The sequence below is a fragment of the Phalaenopsis equestris genome, unplaced genomic scaffold, assembly GCF_001263595.1.
Source record: "Phalaenopsis equestris unplaced genomic scaffold, ASM126359v1 Scaffold000297, whole genome shotgun sequence".
NCBI lineage: Eukaryota > Viridiplantae > Streptophyta > Magnoliopsida > Asparagales > Orchidaceae > Phalaenopsis > Phalaenopsis equestris.
The window spans coordinates 223,286-239,397 of record NW_018164739.1 but is presented as its reverse complement, the minus strand read 5'-3'; the positions used below and the strand labels follow the sequence as shown (position 1 = coordinate 239,397).

The window sequence follows — 16,112 nt, the reverse complement described above, 5'->3', positions numbered from 1 at the left end:
CGGCGGCGCTGCGGTCGTGCTTGCGTCTCGTCTACGACAGAGCTGCTCCTGCTGCGTCTTGTGAGCCGCTCGACCGCTCAACAACTTCCTTCTGTTGTGTCTCCTCTGCGACAGAGCCGCCCGGTCTGCTTCTGCGACAGAGCCGCCCGCTGCCGCGTCTCCTCTGCGACTTCTGTGACAGAGCTGCACGCTACTGCGCCTCCTTTACAATAGAGCCGCCCGGTCTGCGACAGAGCCATTCGACACTCGTGCAGCTTCTCACTGTGCTGCAGGTTGGCACTGACTGCGGTAATGGCCTCAGGGCTTTCCTACGCCGCCACCCTCGCCGGTGATAACCCCGCCAAACCCTCCTATGCTACAGTGGTTCACAAACGCATCTCCCCTTTTCAACTCGCAGATAATGCGATATTCCCGCATATTTACCATGTATCTGTTGCTGGAAATGGAGATTGCAATCTCATAAAAAAAGTAGAAAAAAAGGCAGACAAACTAGCAATTTTCTATTATGACGCTAAAATTTCAACTTGTGCAGGAAAATACAAATTTACACTAGTTGGAAAGTTCCGATTAGGTTGCCCTAAGATGTAGATCATCAGGAAGGTTTTTGAAGACTTCAAACTGGTTGGGGATTGACAGGTGTGTCATTTCGACGGAAGACATGTTATGATACAACTGAGCACATAAGATGATTACACGAGAATTTTCTCAAAGAAATTCATCACAATTGAGGGCTAACTTCTGAAAGACCCCCAATTTTGATCACAGTCAAGAACCCCCAATTGCACATATCCGGTTCTCATTACCTGAACTCAAGCTTTATTTCTTTAACCTACCTATCTTATATGAAATTGGGATTATCCTTGGAAAACCTTTGCAGGTAGACTTACCGACAGTTCATTTCTCAATGTTCTCTATTGCAAGGATTTTGATTGAACGAGATATTACATTACTGGATGTAGAAGAAGTCTGGCTTAGATCTGCTCACAATGGTTATTGACAAAAAATCATTATGGAACAAAAACCATACTAATGCAAGCACTGCAAGATGTTTGGACACCCGCAGGAAAAATGTTTCAGATTGTACCCACAGTTGAGAACCAATAATCAAGAGCAGGAACACACTATTAGTGCACCCCATGTGCTTGAACGCGCTCCCAGCAAACCTGATAACAACCAACCTGAGGAAGGAATTACCACAAGACAGGAGTTGGTGTCTGCCTCTGAGATTTCTTCTCCTGACCATACTACAACGGATAATGTTCGAACTGAAAATCAGGATAGTCCCGCAGCTCCTATTCAGGTAGCATCTAGTGCAGAGGTAATAATACACACTTCACATATATTGGAACCTATCGCAGTGGCCACGACTGCCTTTCCTCCTACTGCGGTGCTAACATCAAATCAGATCGAGGATCACATGAGCCAGTCTTCCGATGAAGAATGATAGGTTTATACTTCGCGACGGAAGAAGAAGACTGGGGGCTCACTCCAACTTGGAAACTTAATGGATGATACTTTGATGACTCCTGACAATGACACGACTCTTCAAAATTTGTTATCTGCTTCCGCTCCTAAAACTAGAGGAAATGACAGGACTAAACTGGCTCGTCCCTAGCTACTTATTTTTTCCTAAAACTAGAGGAAGTGACAGGACTAAACTGACTCGTCCCTAGCTACTTATTTTCTGCATATTTTAAATTTGTTTTACATTTTATTAAGTCTATCTGTATCTCTTTTTTTTGGGTATTAGTATTTTTTTTGGTATTAGTATCGTATGGTAGGGTGCCTCCTTTGGGCTCTTCTTATACTACCTTTATGTATCTTTTTCTATTTCAATAAAATCAGCCCTTGGGCTTTTCATAAATATATATAGATTATACCATTATTATTTATTTTTAGATTTTATACTCTAATTATATTTTTCCTCTTTAGTTTTATTCTGTTTTATATTCTTTCCTTGTTATTTTAGTCTACTTTTTATTGTTTTTCATTATTATGCCTAATACTTTTTATTGTTTTCCATTATTATGCCTATTGTATTTGGGTTTAAATACCCCTCCTATCAATAAAAGTGGGCTGGTGATTTCAAATCTCAACATGGTATCAGAGCCTAGCCCTGGATCCAGCAGCCCCGGCCTCCTCTGTTTGTTCTAGCAGCCGACCTCCCTGTAGGTTCAAGTACGATGACTGGCCTCTCTCTTTTTTGTTGTTGTTTAGTGCACTGTTCCTGTTTGTTGTTGTGAAGTTGCCGTTGTTTCCTTTTTACTGCCGTGCAAAGGAAGTTGTCATTGTTTCTTTGCCACTGTTCCTGCTGCCTTTTTTTGCTGCAGTTTCTTCTACAATTGTCGTTGTTGTTTTGAACATCTTCTGCCATTTTCAGGAAGAGTTCCTGTTGTCTGTGTTCCTGCAGTTTTTACCTTACGTCATTGTTCCTATTTCGACTGTGAACATTTTCTATCATTTCCTAGTGTCGTTGTTCCTGCTGCAGTTCTTACCCTCTACCAATGTTACTAATCCAACTCCTCCTAACATCTTCTATCATTTTCCAATGTTTCTTTTGCTATTTGCTACCTGCAATATTTGCAATTCCATGTCTTGTGATTGTACCGAAATTCATCGATGGCTTACAACATATTTTTTGGCTTAATCAGAGTTATGACTGATTTTTTCAATGAATCACCCTAAGAAGATGTTCTCGACTTCATTGAAGGACCGACTCCTACCGAAACATCTTAGAATCCTTTGGATCCCTAAAGAATCATATGAAACAATTGATCAAGCTTCTTGGAGCCAACCAAGTTTCTGCGGGTCTGTCGACCTCTCACGTCCAAGAAAACACTCTTCCTATGATTCTCAAAGTATATTCCTCATCCAGTTCGTGGATTATTGATTCAAATGCCACTTATTACATGACGGGTTGCTCAGAAGCTTTCTCAACTTACGATCCGTGCTCTAGAAAAAATACCAACAGAATTGCTGAGGAATTATGTAGTCACATTGCTGATAAAAGGTCTGCTGCACTAATGGTCGATCTAACTCTGGAGTCTGTGGAGGTTGATTGTAACTGCTAAAAGGGTAGCTAAACTCTACTACTTGCAAACTTCAATTGTGAGTCATGTCGGTTAGCCAAACATCATCGAGTCTATTACCCACCTCACACTTACACATCTTCCGCTCATTTTTCTCTCATTCACAATGACATATGTGGTCCTTCTCGCACTCTCAACTACACAAATAAATGACCACATCCTAATAACGTGGGTCTACACTTAATAGAGAAATCGGAAGTTACTATAACCATCCAAAACTTATACACCTTTGTCTTAACTCAATTCGAAACTCATATTTTGGTTCTTCGGATCGACAATGGTCATGAGTTTTCAACTCTGTTTTGAGTGATTTTTTTGTTAATAAAGACATCCTCTAACATAGTTATTGTACAGACACTTCTCAACAGAATGAAGTAGCTGAAAGAAAAAATCTTCAGCTTCTCGACGTTGCTTGCTCCATTATGTTTCAATCCAATGTCCCGAAATATTTTTGGAACGATCATTCTAACTGCCACATATCTCATAAATAGGGAAAATTTTTGGTCTGGAGACGTAGCTCTACGTGGGTATTCAAATAATATGTCGTCACGTGTGCTACATCATGGAGGTTATTTCAGTGTTATTGAAATGGAACCGCGGAAGTTATTTTGGATTTATTGAAGAGAAACTCATATAATCAAATTCAATAACCTTGAAATAATTCTAAAATAACATCCGCGGTTCTACTTTAATAACTCTGAAATAACACCGCGGAGGTTATTTTGGGGTTATTGAAGAGAAACTCATATATTTCACTTCAATAACCCTGAAATAACACTGCAGAGGTTATTTTGGTGCTATTTTTGAGTTATTTTGGGGTTATTGAAGAGAAACTCATATATTCTATTTCAATAACCCTGAAATAACACTGTGGAGGTTATTTCGAAATTATTGCGGAGTCCGCAGTTCCATTTTAATATTTTTTAGGTGGGCCCAATATAACATATATGACAGTATATTATTAGGAATCTGCACATAGCGCTATGTGCGGAGTCCGAACAGAAAATTTTTCCATAAAAAGGGTCTCCTCCAAAATTTACTAGTTATGGCCCCTATTAGTCGTTCTGATGTCATGCTTCCCTACCAATCGGGTCTTCTCCACATTACATCCCAAGGTTTTTGGGTGCATTGTCTTTGTTCGGAACAGTGTCCCTATTCAGAGTAAACTTGATCCTAAATCTATAAAATGTACCTTCCTTGGATATTGTGCAACTCAAAAGGGGTATCGATGTCTTGATCTGACCACAACCAAATCAATATGAGTGCTGATGTCTCATTCTTTGAAAGTGTTCCCTATTTTTGTACCTTGACCTCCAGTGAGAGGGAGTTTGAGTTCCCTGACATTTTCTTTTATCATACTTCTATCGATAGTCCTCCCATTGTTCTTACCAGTGAGAATTCACCTGTCCCGTTGAATGCGCCATCTTCTCCTCCTATTGTTCGTGTCTACACTCGACGCACTCGTCCCGATACTCCTACTCTGGATCCGACTACCTTCTTACAGGGCCATGACTCCACTCCGGGCAACATCCTTAGCACAACCCCTCCTGTCACCTGTCCCGTTGAATGCACCATCTTCTCCTCCTATTGTCCGTGTCTACACTCGACGCACTCGTCCCGATCTCCTACTCTGGATCCGACTACCTGCTTACAGGGCCATGAATCCACTCCGGGCAACATCCTTAGCACAACCCCTCCTCCGAATGAGGAGGCGAGTTCTCCAGGTAAGTTACGCAGTCAGACATGCTCCCTCTATTATATGACAGAATATGTATCTTTTCACAGTTTATCACCGACCTACAGAGCTTTTGTTACTGCCCTAACGAACCATCAAATCTCTGCCACTATTGAGGTTGCCCTTGCTGGCCCAGCCTGACAAACGACAATAATGAAGGAAATGAATGCCCTTCAACGAAATCATACGTGGGATGTCGTGGATCTTCTTCAGGGCATGAAAGTTGTAGGGTGCCGATGGATTTTCAGCAGTAAGTTCAATTCTGACAGGTCATTGGAATGCAACAAGGCAAGATTGGTTCCCAAGGATACTCTTTTACCTGTGGAGTTGACTATGAGGAGACATTTACTCCAGTGACTAAGTTAAACATCATTCGAATCTTGTTGTCACTTGCGGTGAATTTGGATTGATTTTTATTCCAACTTGATTTCAAGAATGCATTCTTGAATGGAGAGCTGACAAAAGAGATGTACATGTCTCTCCCCCCGGTTTTGAGCCTACTGCCTCCAGAGGAGAAGTGTGCAGGCTACGAAAATCACTCTATGGGATAAAACAATCCCAAAGAGCCTGGTTCAACAAATTCACAAAGGTGGTCGTGGGTCATAGTTTTACTCAGGTTCAATCAGTCACATCCTAAAAAAAAAATGGCTATTCTTATTGTCTATGTTGACGATATTATTTTTACAGGTAACAATCTTCCTGCATTGGAATTCTTAAAAGACATCATTGCTTCATCCTTTGAGATGAAGGACTTGGGGTCTCTCTGATACTTCTTAGGCATATAAGTAGCTCGGTCATCTCTGGGAGTCTGCCTGTCTCTGCTAAAAATTTGATTAATCTCTTGACAGAGAACAAACTTCTTCTGTGTAAATTCGTTACTATTTCTGTGGATCATAATGAAAAATTATTTAACATTCCCAATGTTTTACCTGTCAACAAGACTCGTTACCAGCGTCTTGTGGGAAAATTCATTTATCTCGCTCATACTCGCCTTGACATATGTCACATAGTTGGAATAGTGAATCAGTTTATGCATGACCCCTACGAGCATCACCTCCAAGCTGTCCACCAGATTCTCCACTACTTAAAAGATACACCGGGCTCAGAGTTGTTTTTCTATCGTCACACTTTTCGGTCTTTTGCGGTGTATACAAATACTGATTAGGTCGGATCAGTTTATGATCGACGTTCCACCTTGGGTATTGCTCATTTGTATGGGACAATCTTGTTTCATGGAAAAACAAGAAACAATATGTGGCTGCCCGAAGCAGTGCTGAAACTGAATTCTAATCTATGTCCTTAGGAATCTATGAAGCTCTCTGGTTATGCATCATCCTCCGTGAACTTCGTATGCCATCCTCCATCCCGCTCCATCATGATCGTACCAAATATGTGGAGATTGATAGACACTTCATTAAGAATAAGATTGAGTTCTTTTGTTTTATTCTGTTTTATTTTTTTCTTGTTATTCTATTCTGTTTTTATTATTTTTCATTATTATGTCTATTGTAATTGAGTTTAAATACCCTTCCTCCTATCAATAAAAGCGTGTTGATTTATTCCAAATCTCAACATCTATATTATAAGATTATTATTTAAATATTGAGTTTAAGTGCATTTGAAATCAGTACTCAAGCTATAGAAGTTATTTTTAGATCGAGAGAAGGGTGTCGGGAGCAAGAAAGGTTAGAGCTTGATTTATTTAAGTTTTATTTATTTATTAAATCTATAAACTAATGTTACATATATTGATTTCAAAGAAATTAATAATAATTATAAATTTTTACATAATATAAATGTATGTATATTTATGTTATTAAGCTTAAAGCCTAATTGAAAAAATATAAATTACATATAGTAACTAGAAAGTTAAATTAGAAGTACCAGTTTTTTTTATAGTCAATATTTATTAAGTTTAAATTATTAAGTTTATATTTGAAATGAACATAACAATTAACATAATAATAATAATAAAATTACTATTATACAACATACTAATCGTAAAATAAAGATAATTTTTCTTCTAATAATAAGATTAACATAAAATAAATTAATAATAATTATTTATTCATTTGACTTTAGGTTTTCGTTGAAAATAAGTGAAGAGAACTTTTGAAAAGAGAATCATCAGTGATTGAGGTGAGTACTCCGACTCTTAAATTATACTATCATTTTATGTCTCTTTTAAACCGGTTGTGTGAATTATTATTCATACTTAATTAATGAAATTGATTTCTTCTATTCTTAAATTTTATCGGTCATTTCGATATGAATATTTATAGTATCACATTATGAAATGTTTTATGTGTTAAAAATAATAAATATTGCGTGTTGGGTGATATGAAATTGTTAATGATATGAACTACATAGATTAATTGAATGTGTATGCTCGATTATGATGAAGACAATCTTTTATTATACTAGTAGAGGAACCAAGGTACCCATGCACATTAATGAAAAATAATATTGACGTAAAAGTATCTTAACTGATACATTTTTTGGACGATGTTCTGTGACAGCTGTACATATATTATTGATATAGTGATGTCATTGATACAATAAAACACTTTAAATATTATGAAATATTATAAGTGATGATATTCATAAGCTATAAAATGTTTTATTCTTGATTTATTAAAGGCTTAACGGACATGTATATTGTTTTTACTTTTATTGTGTTACTGTAATCTAAAAGAGAGAGTATTCACTGACTATAGTTAGCTCAATGTTATTTTAAACTAATATTTCAAATTTCATTAATTGATTTAAAAGATGAGCGATAGAAGATGAATTGTTTATAGAAGGCACGGACAATCAGTTATCTGCTAAATTTTAATGCACTGTTTTAATTTATTTTTTTAGTTGCTCTTTCATTAATTAAATATTAGTTATAAAAAATAATATATGGTAGCTCTCCTTAATTGCTAGAGCCCTTCAAAGCAGCCATAATATTCGCCGCAGCCTCTGGAATCCCTTCTACCAGAGCCGTCAGACTTTTCATGTAGCTGAAGACTTCGATTGGTGCAGACGAAGTGGAAGCTGCTAAGCCTGTGCTGTTGGATCGGTGCAGGTGAAGACAATCGAAGACAGCTTTCCAAACTTTGTGACCTCTTTCTAGTGCAAATCCCAAACGACGTTCCTGAATTTTTTTCTTTCTAGTGGAAATCCCAAGTGGGTCACGGAGAAGCCATGCACCACTCCTTACCTCAGGTCGGTTATCTCTTTCTAGTGGAAATTCTCAGCCACTGGTAGTGAAATTCTCCCGTTCTCAGGACTCACGCTGGGCAACAACAAGCTGGAGACCCTTATAGGCAGTCCTATGCAACAGTCATTAGTTGCATCCTGCACAGCCACAGGAAGCTCCTTCACAAGCAAACAGAGGGACCGCAAGAATTCTGCCGGCCTCTCAAACACTCTTCACCGTGTGAACCATTCACTGCAGCCTCATTTATCCGCTGTCCTTCCTTGCAGGCTTTCCTGCAATTTTTCCTCCAGCCGCTGGATCTGCTTCTTGCCAGAGCTGTACTTCCCTTTTTCATTCGGGCCTCCTTCCTGCCAGGCTGACTCAGGAAATCTTCTCCAGCAGCACTCTAACAGCTGTCCATTACCAGAATCCCCTCATTAGTCGTTAGCCAGCCTGCAGGCCCTCCTCGGTGCCCACTCCTGCTCCCTCTCCCTGCTGAATTTCTCCTTGCAACTACCAGCTTGCCTGTTGGCTCCCATCAAGTGTCCCCTGCAAGCTATTGTTTCTCTGCTATCTTTCATCAGAGTAGTCGTCGTCTTCCCATCTTCCTGCAGGCATTCTGCCGGTGCTTCAACCTGGCACCGCTACTACCAGAATTCTCTGTGCAGCCTCCCGTTTCCCTGCCAGTCCTCCCCCGGGTCTTCTCCCAGCAACCAACAACCTGCAGGCCCTCCGCAGCAATTTTTAGCTTTCCTGACAAACAGATGTTCCTCACCTACTCCAGCAGTAGCAAAGGTCAACTTCCTTTCTGTAACTAGTAACAACCCATATACTCATTGGGTTTGTGACCAAGTACGGAATGAAGCCATCAAAATTTACTCTGGAGATTAATTCTGAACCATTCACCAAGGAACAACTTGAAAAATTTACTCCGGAAATTAATTCTGAACCATTCACCAAGGAACAACTTGAAATACTGAAAAAAAAACCCTTAGAGATCATTCATAACGGCCTACCAACCTTGTGACATACAGCTGTGCCTCCCTTTTCTCTGCAGTATAGAAATGCAAGAGAAAAATTACCAGTTCGTGATATTTTTAACTGAACTTTCCAGACAAATCCTATCATTTTAAGTGCATAATGAATCCTTACACGGGCAATGGGAGGCTAGAATAGGGATTGTTCAATGCCAGCATGGCTTATGCTGATCAAAATGATTTAGTTAAACTAGAATGAGTAGAATTTCTACTGGGCACAGGAATGGATAGTGAAGGATTAATGAGCTGATGTCAGTTGTTGAACAAGGCATCTGCTACTTATGCTGCTGATGCGACCTATTTTCTATTAGAAATTATGCTTTCTTGTAGGTTATCTGGCCAAAATGTGCCAACTTCATCTTTAACTCAGCTTTTTTCAAATACAAAATTATATACAGAGAAAAATGAAAAAGATTTACAAGGTAATAGCTAATTACTAGCAATAAAATCATTATCCTGTCTCAGTGACCTAGGAAATTTCTCCTTGCACAAATTCTTCACGTTCATGTACATTGTTTACTTTTTACCTTTTAGTGCTTAATATATGAACTCAGGTTATGGCATATTTCTGTTCTTTTTTGATATTTTGCTATTCTTTTTCTTGTTCATGGATCTCACCTTCTTGGCTTGAGGAGAGTCTTTTTTAGGTTCCTTTTTCCTCTCTTTGAAACAGATCAAAAGCTTTCTTGTCAAGTTCATGAAATTGTTGGACGTATAAATGGACGATTTGGAACACTAACTGCCGTACCCATACACCACCTGGTTTGTATTGCTCTTTCTTTTTGTTTCTTTATTGTTTTTTTTTAAGTTGGATTTAAATTGCTTTTTAATGAACTTCTATGTAGATTGATTGTATGAAGAATAGTTTATTTCTCTTTAGATTTTTTTTTTTCAGTGACACCATAATTCAAATCAAATAATAGAATCAAGCACTATTGATCTTTACACGATTAGTCTCATTCAAGAAGCCTGGGATATTATTTGATCGGACGAGAAATTTGGGAAAGTTCTAACAAAATTATTTACAAAACAGAACAACAACAGTGACCTTCTTTCCTGAGGAATTTCAGTTGTTGATAAAGTGGTTTCTTGGAACCTTACCACTGCAATATGTCTCAGGTGTGGCCGTCAGAAGTAGCCCTGCTCGATTTTCCCTTAGTTGCTGCCTATCAATATCCCGTGCAGGCAATCCGTCACTGGTTCCAGCCTCTTGAAACTCAGACACTTCTAGCTGGCCTCTACCAGAACCTGCACGAAAAAAAAAGACTTGACAGTTCACCTTTACTTAAAAAAATTAACCAAGGTAGCTAATCAAAAAAGCAAAGAGTCATACTTATTCATTTTCTCAAGCTTGATTCTCCTCGAAGCCGGGAATACATCTGCGTCCATCCCTTGTCCTGCAGATAATGAATATCATCCCGGAGCAAGATCAGTGGCATCAACGACTCTATTTTGGACACCCAATCTGTGCTTCAAACTTTTAGGAATCATGAACAAAATTCGACAAAGTTAAAATGCTACTCTTGGTAGGAAACAAGTCATAGTATTGTTGCAATTGGGGTTTGGCCGTCTTTGGCACCTGCTGATCTTGATTTTTTCAAGTACTATCCAGGCATGGGTGGGCTTCGAGTCTCATATTCTTGACATGAGTATGGACTTGGAGACAACAATTCCGTTCAAAGTTCTTTGATTCCATCATGTAATATCATAAGCACTGCCTTTTCGCCACCGTATTTCAAATTATAGGTGTTTTTGTACCCATCTTAGATTGTGCATCAATTGTATTGCCACAATATCCTTAGGTATAAATGACAAGCATCCATCTGAATAACGACAATCCTTCATCTTAAAGTTTTTGCTAATGGTTAATTTTGCTAAATGTCATTGTGCCAATTTTATTTCATCTTTTTCCCACAGCTATGAGATGTCAACTCGACTTGGGAGCGCAGAATTTTCATTGCCGGAATGGACGTCCAAATGGTAGAGATACACAATTCTAATATATATATATATATATATGTATATATTAGAATTGTGTATCTCTACCATTCAAACACCCATTCCGGCAATGAAAATTCTGCGCTCCCAAGTCGAGTTGACATCTCATAGCTGTGGGAAAAAGATGAAATAAAATTGGAATTACTAGAGTTTTTATATATCACTCAAATACATAAGATTGTCCGGTATGTACCAATGCTAATAAAGAAAAGTAACTACATATAGAAATAATATCGTCTGATACCTATTTTCATTTGCTCTCCTTTTTTTATAAAAATTTTCTTTAATGTCTGTCATTTTAATTAAATTGAGTCTTTCTTGAAATAAATATTTAAATAGCATATTAAGTTAAACAACAATTTAGTGAATAATTACAATCCTGTAATGTACTAATTTTTTATGCATATGCTTTATCATGCATGTTAAAAATTAAAATATATTAAAATTTTATTTTATTAAAATTTTAAATATTTGAATTTCCTTTAATTAGAAGTTTTTTAACATTTTTAATTTCATTTTCTTTAAGAAGTTGTTTGAGGAGTATCGACTAAAATTTCTATACCAATAAGTTATATATTTTTCCTTTTTCATTTTCTTTTTCAAAGATTTTTCATTTCAATTTTCATGTATAGATACAATAGCATCCCCAACTAGTATCATAAGAGAGTGACTCCTTCAATTGACTTAAAAGTTATTTCACTTGATTTTTGTTAAACTTATTTTAATCATTTGAATTAAACATTAGCCTTTCAGTGCAGATGTAATATATGAAAGCTTTTAAGAACATATAGAATGATTATAAAACTTTAATACATTAAATATTAAATTACTTTTATCTATAATTATCTGGATTTGAACATTTTTAAACATGAATGTATTTGCGTTTTAAAGAACTGAAATTAGCAAAAATAGAACAGTAACTTTTGCAGTTCCTTTGATGTTTAACCTTCAACTTTCACCTTCTTCATCTACCACCTATAACAAATAAAAGTATATATATGAAATCTATTTCTAAAACAATGATTATAATAGAACTAAGTGATTCTTGTTTAATAATTCCAAATTTATTTCATACCTCCATTACTTTGCAAAATCTTTCACAAGCTTCTGTCCTTTTCCACAATTTTAAATATTTACTTTTATCAATTTCACCTAATAATGAAATTTGATATCAATTCTTGACTAGTTCTTTTTTTCAAAATTTCTCTTTAATTTAGTGCATTCATGTCTTCTTCTTTTGCACAATCAAAGATCAGTTTTAGTCTGTTCTATCTCCGATCAATTTTACCAATTCTAGTATTATTCTCCAGTCAGGATCCTGAAATAAGAATTACTCTTAAGTTTAGTTGTTTATACAGACTAGAAGAATTAGATTATTGCATGACCTGGACTAATTTCTATTAATAATTGTCATTCAGGTTAAGTTGTTTTTTTTATGCATTTGTTTTATTTCATGTATTTTTCTTTGGTTCTATATACTGTCGTGTTGGGCTGATAATTAATTGTAGTTTTAATTCTTACTCGTTCTAGTAAGAACTATTTGAGTTTGTTTTATAGATCACTCCAGGATCATCTACATGTTTTATCAATTCAACTTCCCAAGCTTGATGCTCTATCCTTGGTACCCAATGCAAACAAAATGATTGATATTTCTCAGAGTTGATCCTGACTCGGACTCCGTAAATTTGCTCATCATGTTAAATATTTTCTTGTAAACTACACGTTATATTTTGTTTTGTTTACTCTGACTTGTTTTCTCATTTATACTATTTTCCAACATTGATGGATCTTGAAACTTGTGTGCTTCCTAATTGAAACTTTTTCTTATTAGTTTTTTTCTTTTGCAGGATCGCTCCCTTGACTTTCATGCATTATGTGCTCTATATGCAGTCACTGGTAATGATATTCTTCTTGTTTACCTTTTTTTTTTTTTTTAACTGTATTCAGACCCAATTTATTGTATATCATTAAAGCAACTGTTTTTCTCATGGTTTGCAACTGTTCATTGGAACTTATACATTTCTGCATTCACCTTCTCCATGGTTATTGCGAATGAAGTGATATAAAAAGCTTTTCTTCTCTTCACCATTTTGGTGCTTGTTCTTTACAATGTGTTCTTCATCCCAATTTAATAAGTTTATTATAATTTGGGCAACTGTTATACAGCTTTTGTGTAAATAGAGCTGATTATTTAATTAGGTAGATCTTAACGGTTTCTGAGTACTATAATATCTGATATGGAAGTGATTGCATTTTCTTAATATTTTTTGTTCCTTGGGTATTAGATCATATCAGTTTCAAGGTGCCCTGCTCATAGATGCATGCTCTTCTCAGATGACTGAATTTTCTTGGCATATACAAAGAAAATTAATCTTGATAACTTTGCCTTCTGATACTTTGACTTCATGAATTTTTACGATATCAATGTTTCTATTGCCTTGTCTTAAAAAATTTCAGATGTCGCTCTTGTAACCTCACTGAGAGATGGCATGAATCTTGTAAGCTACGAGTTTGTGGCTTGCCAAGGTGCAAAAAAGGGTGTTTTGATATTAAGTGAGGTAAGCATTCATCATTAAGCGTACTTTATCTATTATAAAGTGCCAAGTTGCATTAATTCATAATAAAATAGTATTTTGCCTATTAAATGCAGTATTTTTTCTTCCTCTCAATTACAAATATCGATGTCTTTGCAACATATTATAATAAAGCTTTTATAGGTTGTGCTTTACTATTGGAAATACTGGAATGTTATCCTTATCTTTCCCGTTTATCAAACAAGGATTGTTTGTACTTCATGTTCTGCAGTCACATTTGATGAAAACATACATGTGAGTATTGCATGCAAGTGATTATAATGAGCCATATTGAGATTGAGCTAGGGTTATCAAACTGTATGGGATGATCACGAGAGAAGGTAGGTAAGTTGTGGGACAAGAAAGGAGGGTGAAAAGGTGATGGCTGAAAAATCTGGCTTCTCGGTGGATGGACAGCAATTTGGAATAAAAAAAATTGCAGGTTGCCTGCCAAACTGGTAGCGCAGGGGGGCTTTGGGCGTCCAGGAGATCATCACCTTAATTCAATCAGGCTATAAATACACCCCCTTGAGAAAAAACTAAGGATACAACCGTCGATAAGTAAAAACTAGTGAAAACAATCTGTATTACATAAATTAAAACCCAATAATATCAAAACCAGGAATTAGCAAGATATTACCATGTCTCATAGCAAAATTAACAATAATAATAATCTAAGGTAAGTAGGATACCCTGTATTACATAAATCAAAACCCAATAATATCAAAACCAGGAATTAACAAGATATTACCATGTCTCATAGCAAATTTAACAATAATAATAATCTAAGGTAAGTAGGATACCCATGGGGGGCATTCTAGCCCATGAGAGCTAGAATCGCTTGAACCGATCCCTCTTAGATTGACTCACATATCTCGGCTTCGCCTGGAAGCGGAATTGGGAGTGAGGGCTAGAGCAGGAGGGATGCATCACACTCCTAGAGTAGGAGAGAGTTCGCCTTCTTCGAGTAAGAATCATTAAAATAAACAAAAATATTGTAGTCTCCAGATAGGTCAATCTTGTATGCATTATCGTTGATCATCCTAACAATCTTGAATGGATCCAAACTATCCTGTACGAAAGTTTTTTTTTTTTAACCCTCATCCACATTGTCTTTTTTCTTGAAAATCATATCTTTTCAAGACTTGTTAGCTTGCTTCTAATACTTATTCTATTTGGCAATTTCCTTCCTCACATGCTCATGTAGGATCTGAATCTCTCTCATTCTGGACTCTGCATCAGTATTAATCTTAGTAGTTAGAAGTATCGACATTAATTCAAATGGTGCGAGGGGATTTCACCTGTATATAATAAAAAATAGACTGTGGTCTGTCGACGAACAAGCAGACTGGTTATGAGTGAACTTGACTCGAGAAAAAATCAAGTCTCACTGTCTAATGTTTTTGCTTACAAAGAATTTAAGGAGATTCACTAAACTCCAATTTATCCCATAAGGTCCTTCAAAAATGTCTAAAAAATTTCACATCTCCATCGGAAGTGATGGTCTAGGGTAAGTCGTGAAGATGGACAATCTCACTGAAATTTAAATCTATAATATGTAAAGCATCTATATCTTGTGGCAGGGTACTAAATGTGTCGTATTAGAAAGCTAATCAACAACCAATACAGTCAAATCATTACACAGTTGAATCTGTGGGAGACCCACAACCAAGTCCATGCTCGCTTCGATCGACGATGACTATGGTACAAGAAGGGGAGTGTATGAACCGGCATTTTGCCATCGTGTTTTCTTTCACTAAGGAAAAAGTCTTGTCTCTACCTCTCCACGTCTTGTATCAATCAAGGCCAATAGAAGTTTTCTTTCACCAAGGAAAGAGTTTTGTCTCCCAAAAATATATAATCAATTATGGTAGAAGAAATAGTTGTTTGAGAAGTGGAATTGCTCATACTGTCTATCTTGAAATTGAACCCAAATCTCTTGAAAATCTTCGTCAGTGGCATACCTATCTTTCAATACTTCAATGTTGATAATTTTTTACTGTATGCTGGTGATTAATAAGTGACAGCGGCTCAAGGAATCAATTGCCTTATTCTAGTTCTCTGTTTTGCTCTAGAGAACAAAATGAAAAGAGAAGAGAAACTCAAGCTTGGAGGCATGCCTACTTTTCAGTTTGCTCGGACTAATCAGAAACCTCAAGACTTGTGGTCAACATAGTGAATGAAATCACTTGCTAGCAAATTGTGATCAGTAATTTAGAGCTCTCACAATGACATTAAATTTCTTATCGTAGGTCCAGTATTTCCTCCAGAATCATTTATCTTCTCATTGAAGAAGGCAATAGGGTGTTCTCTTTGACTCGACACAACTCCAATCCCTATATTAGAGGTGTCACACTCTACTTTGAACATTTAATTAAAATCTGAAAGATTCGCGATAAAAGCCTGGGTAACCTGCTTTTCTAAAGCATAGCTAGCCCAAGCTTCATATGACCATGGTAATTTGTCTCCCTTCAAGAGCTTTATCAAAGGTGTTAC

The 16,112-nt window shown here is 36.6% G+C and overlaps 1 protein-coding gene across 4 annotated transcripts in view; it reads left to right on the top strand.

Annotated features, from left to right (window-relative positions):
- Window positions 1-16,112, top strand: part of LOC110025444 (alpha,alpha-trehalose-phosphate synthase [UDP-forming] 1) — a 73,292-nt gene that overhangs the window by 38,070 nt on the left and 19,110 nt on the right. For all 4 annotated transcript variants that reach the window (XM_020725925.1, XM_020725927.1, XM_020725926.1 and 1 more), the window contains exons 8-10: window positions 9,719-9,807; window positions 12,891-12,939; window positions 13,501-13,601. In XM_020725925.1, the coding sequence (XP_020581584.1) occupies window positions 9,719-9,807; window positions 12,891-12,939; window positions 13,501-13,601 (239 nt within the window). The remainder of the gene's footprint in view (window positions 1-9,718; window positions 9,808-12,890; window positions 12,940-13,500; window positions 13,602-16,112) is intronic.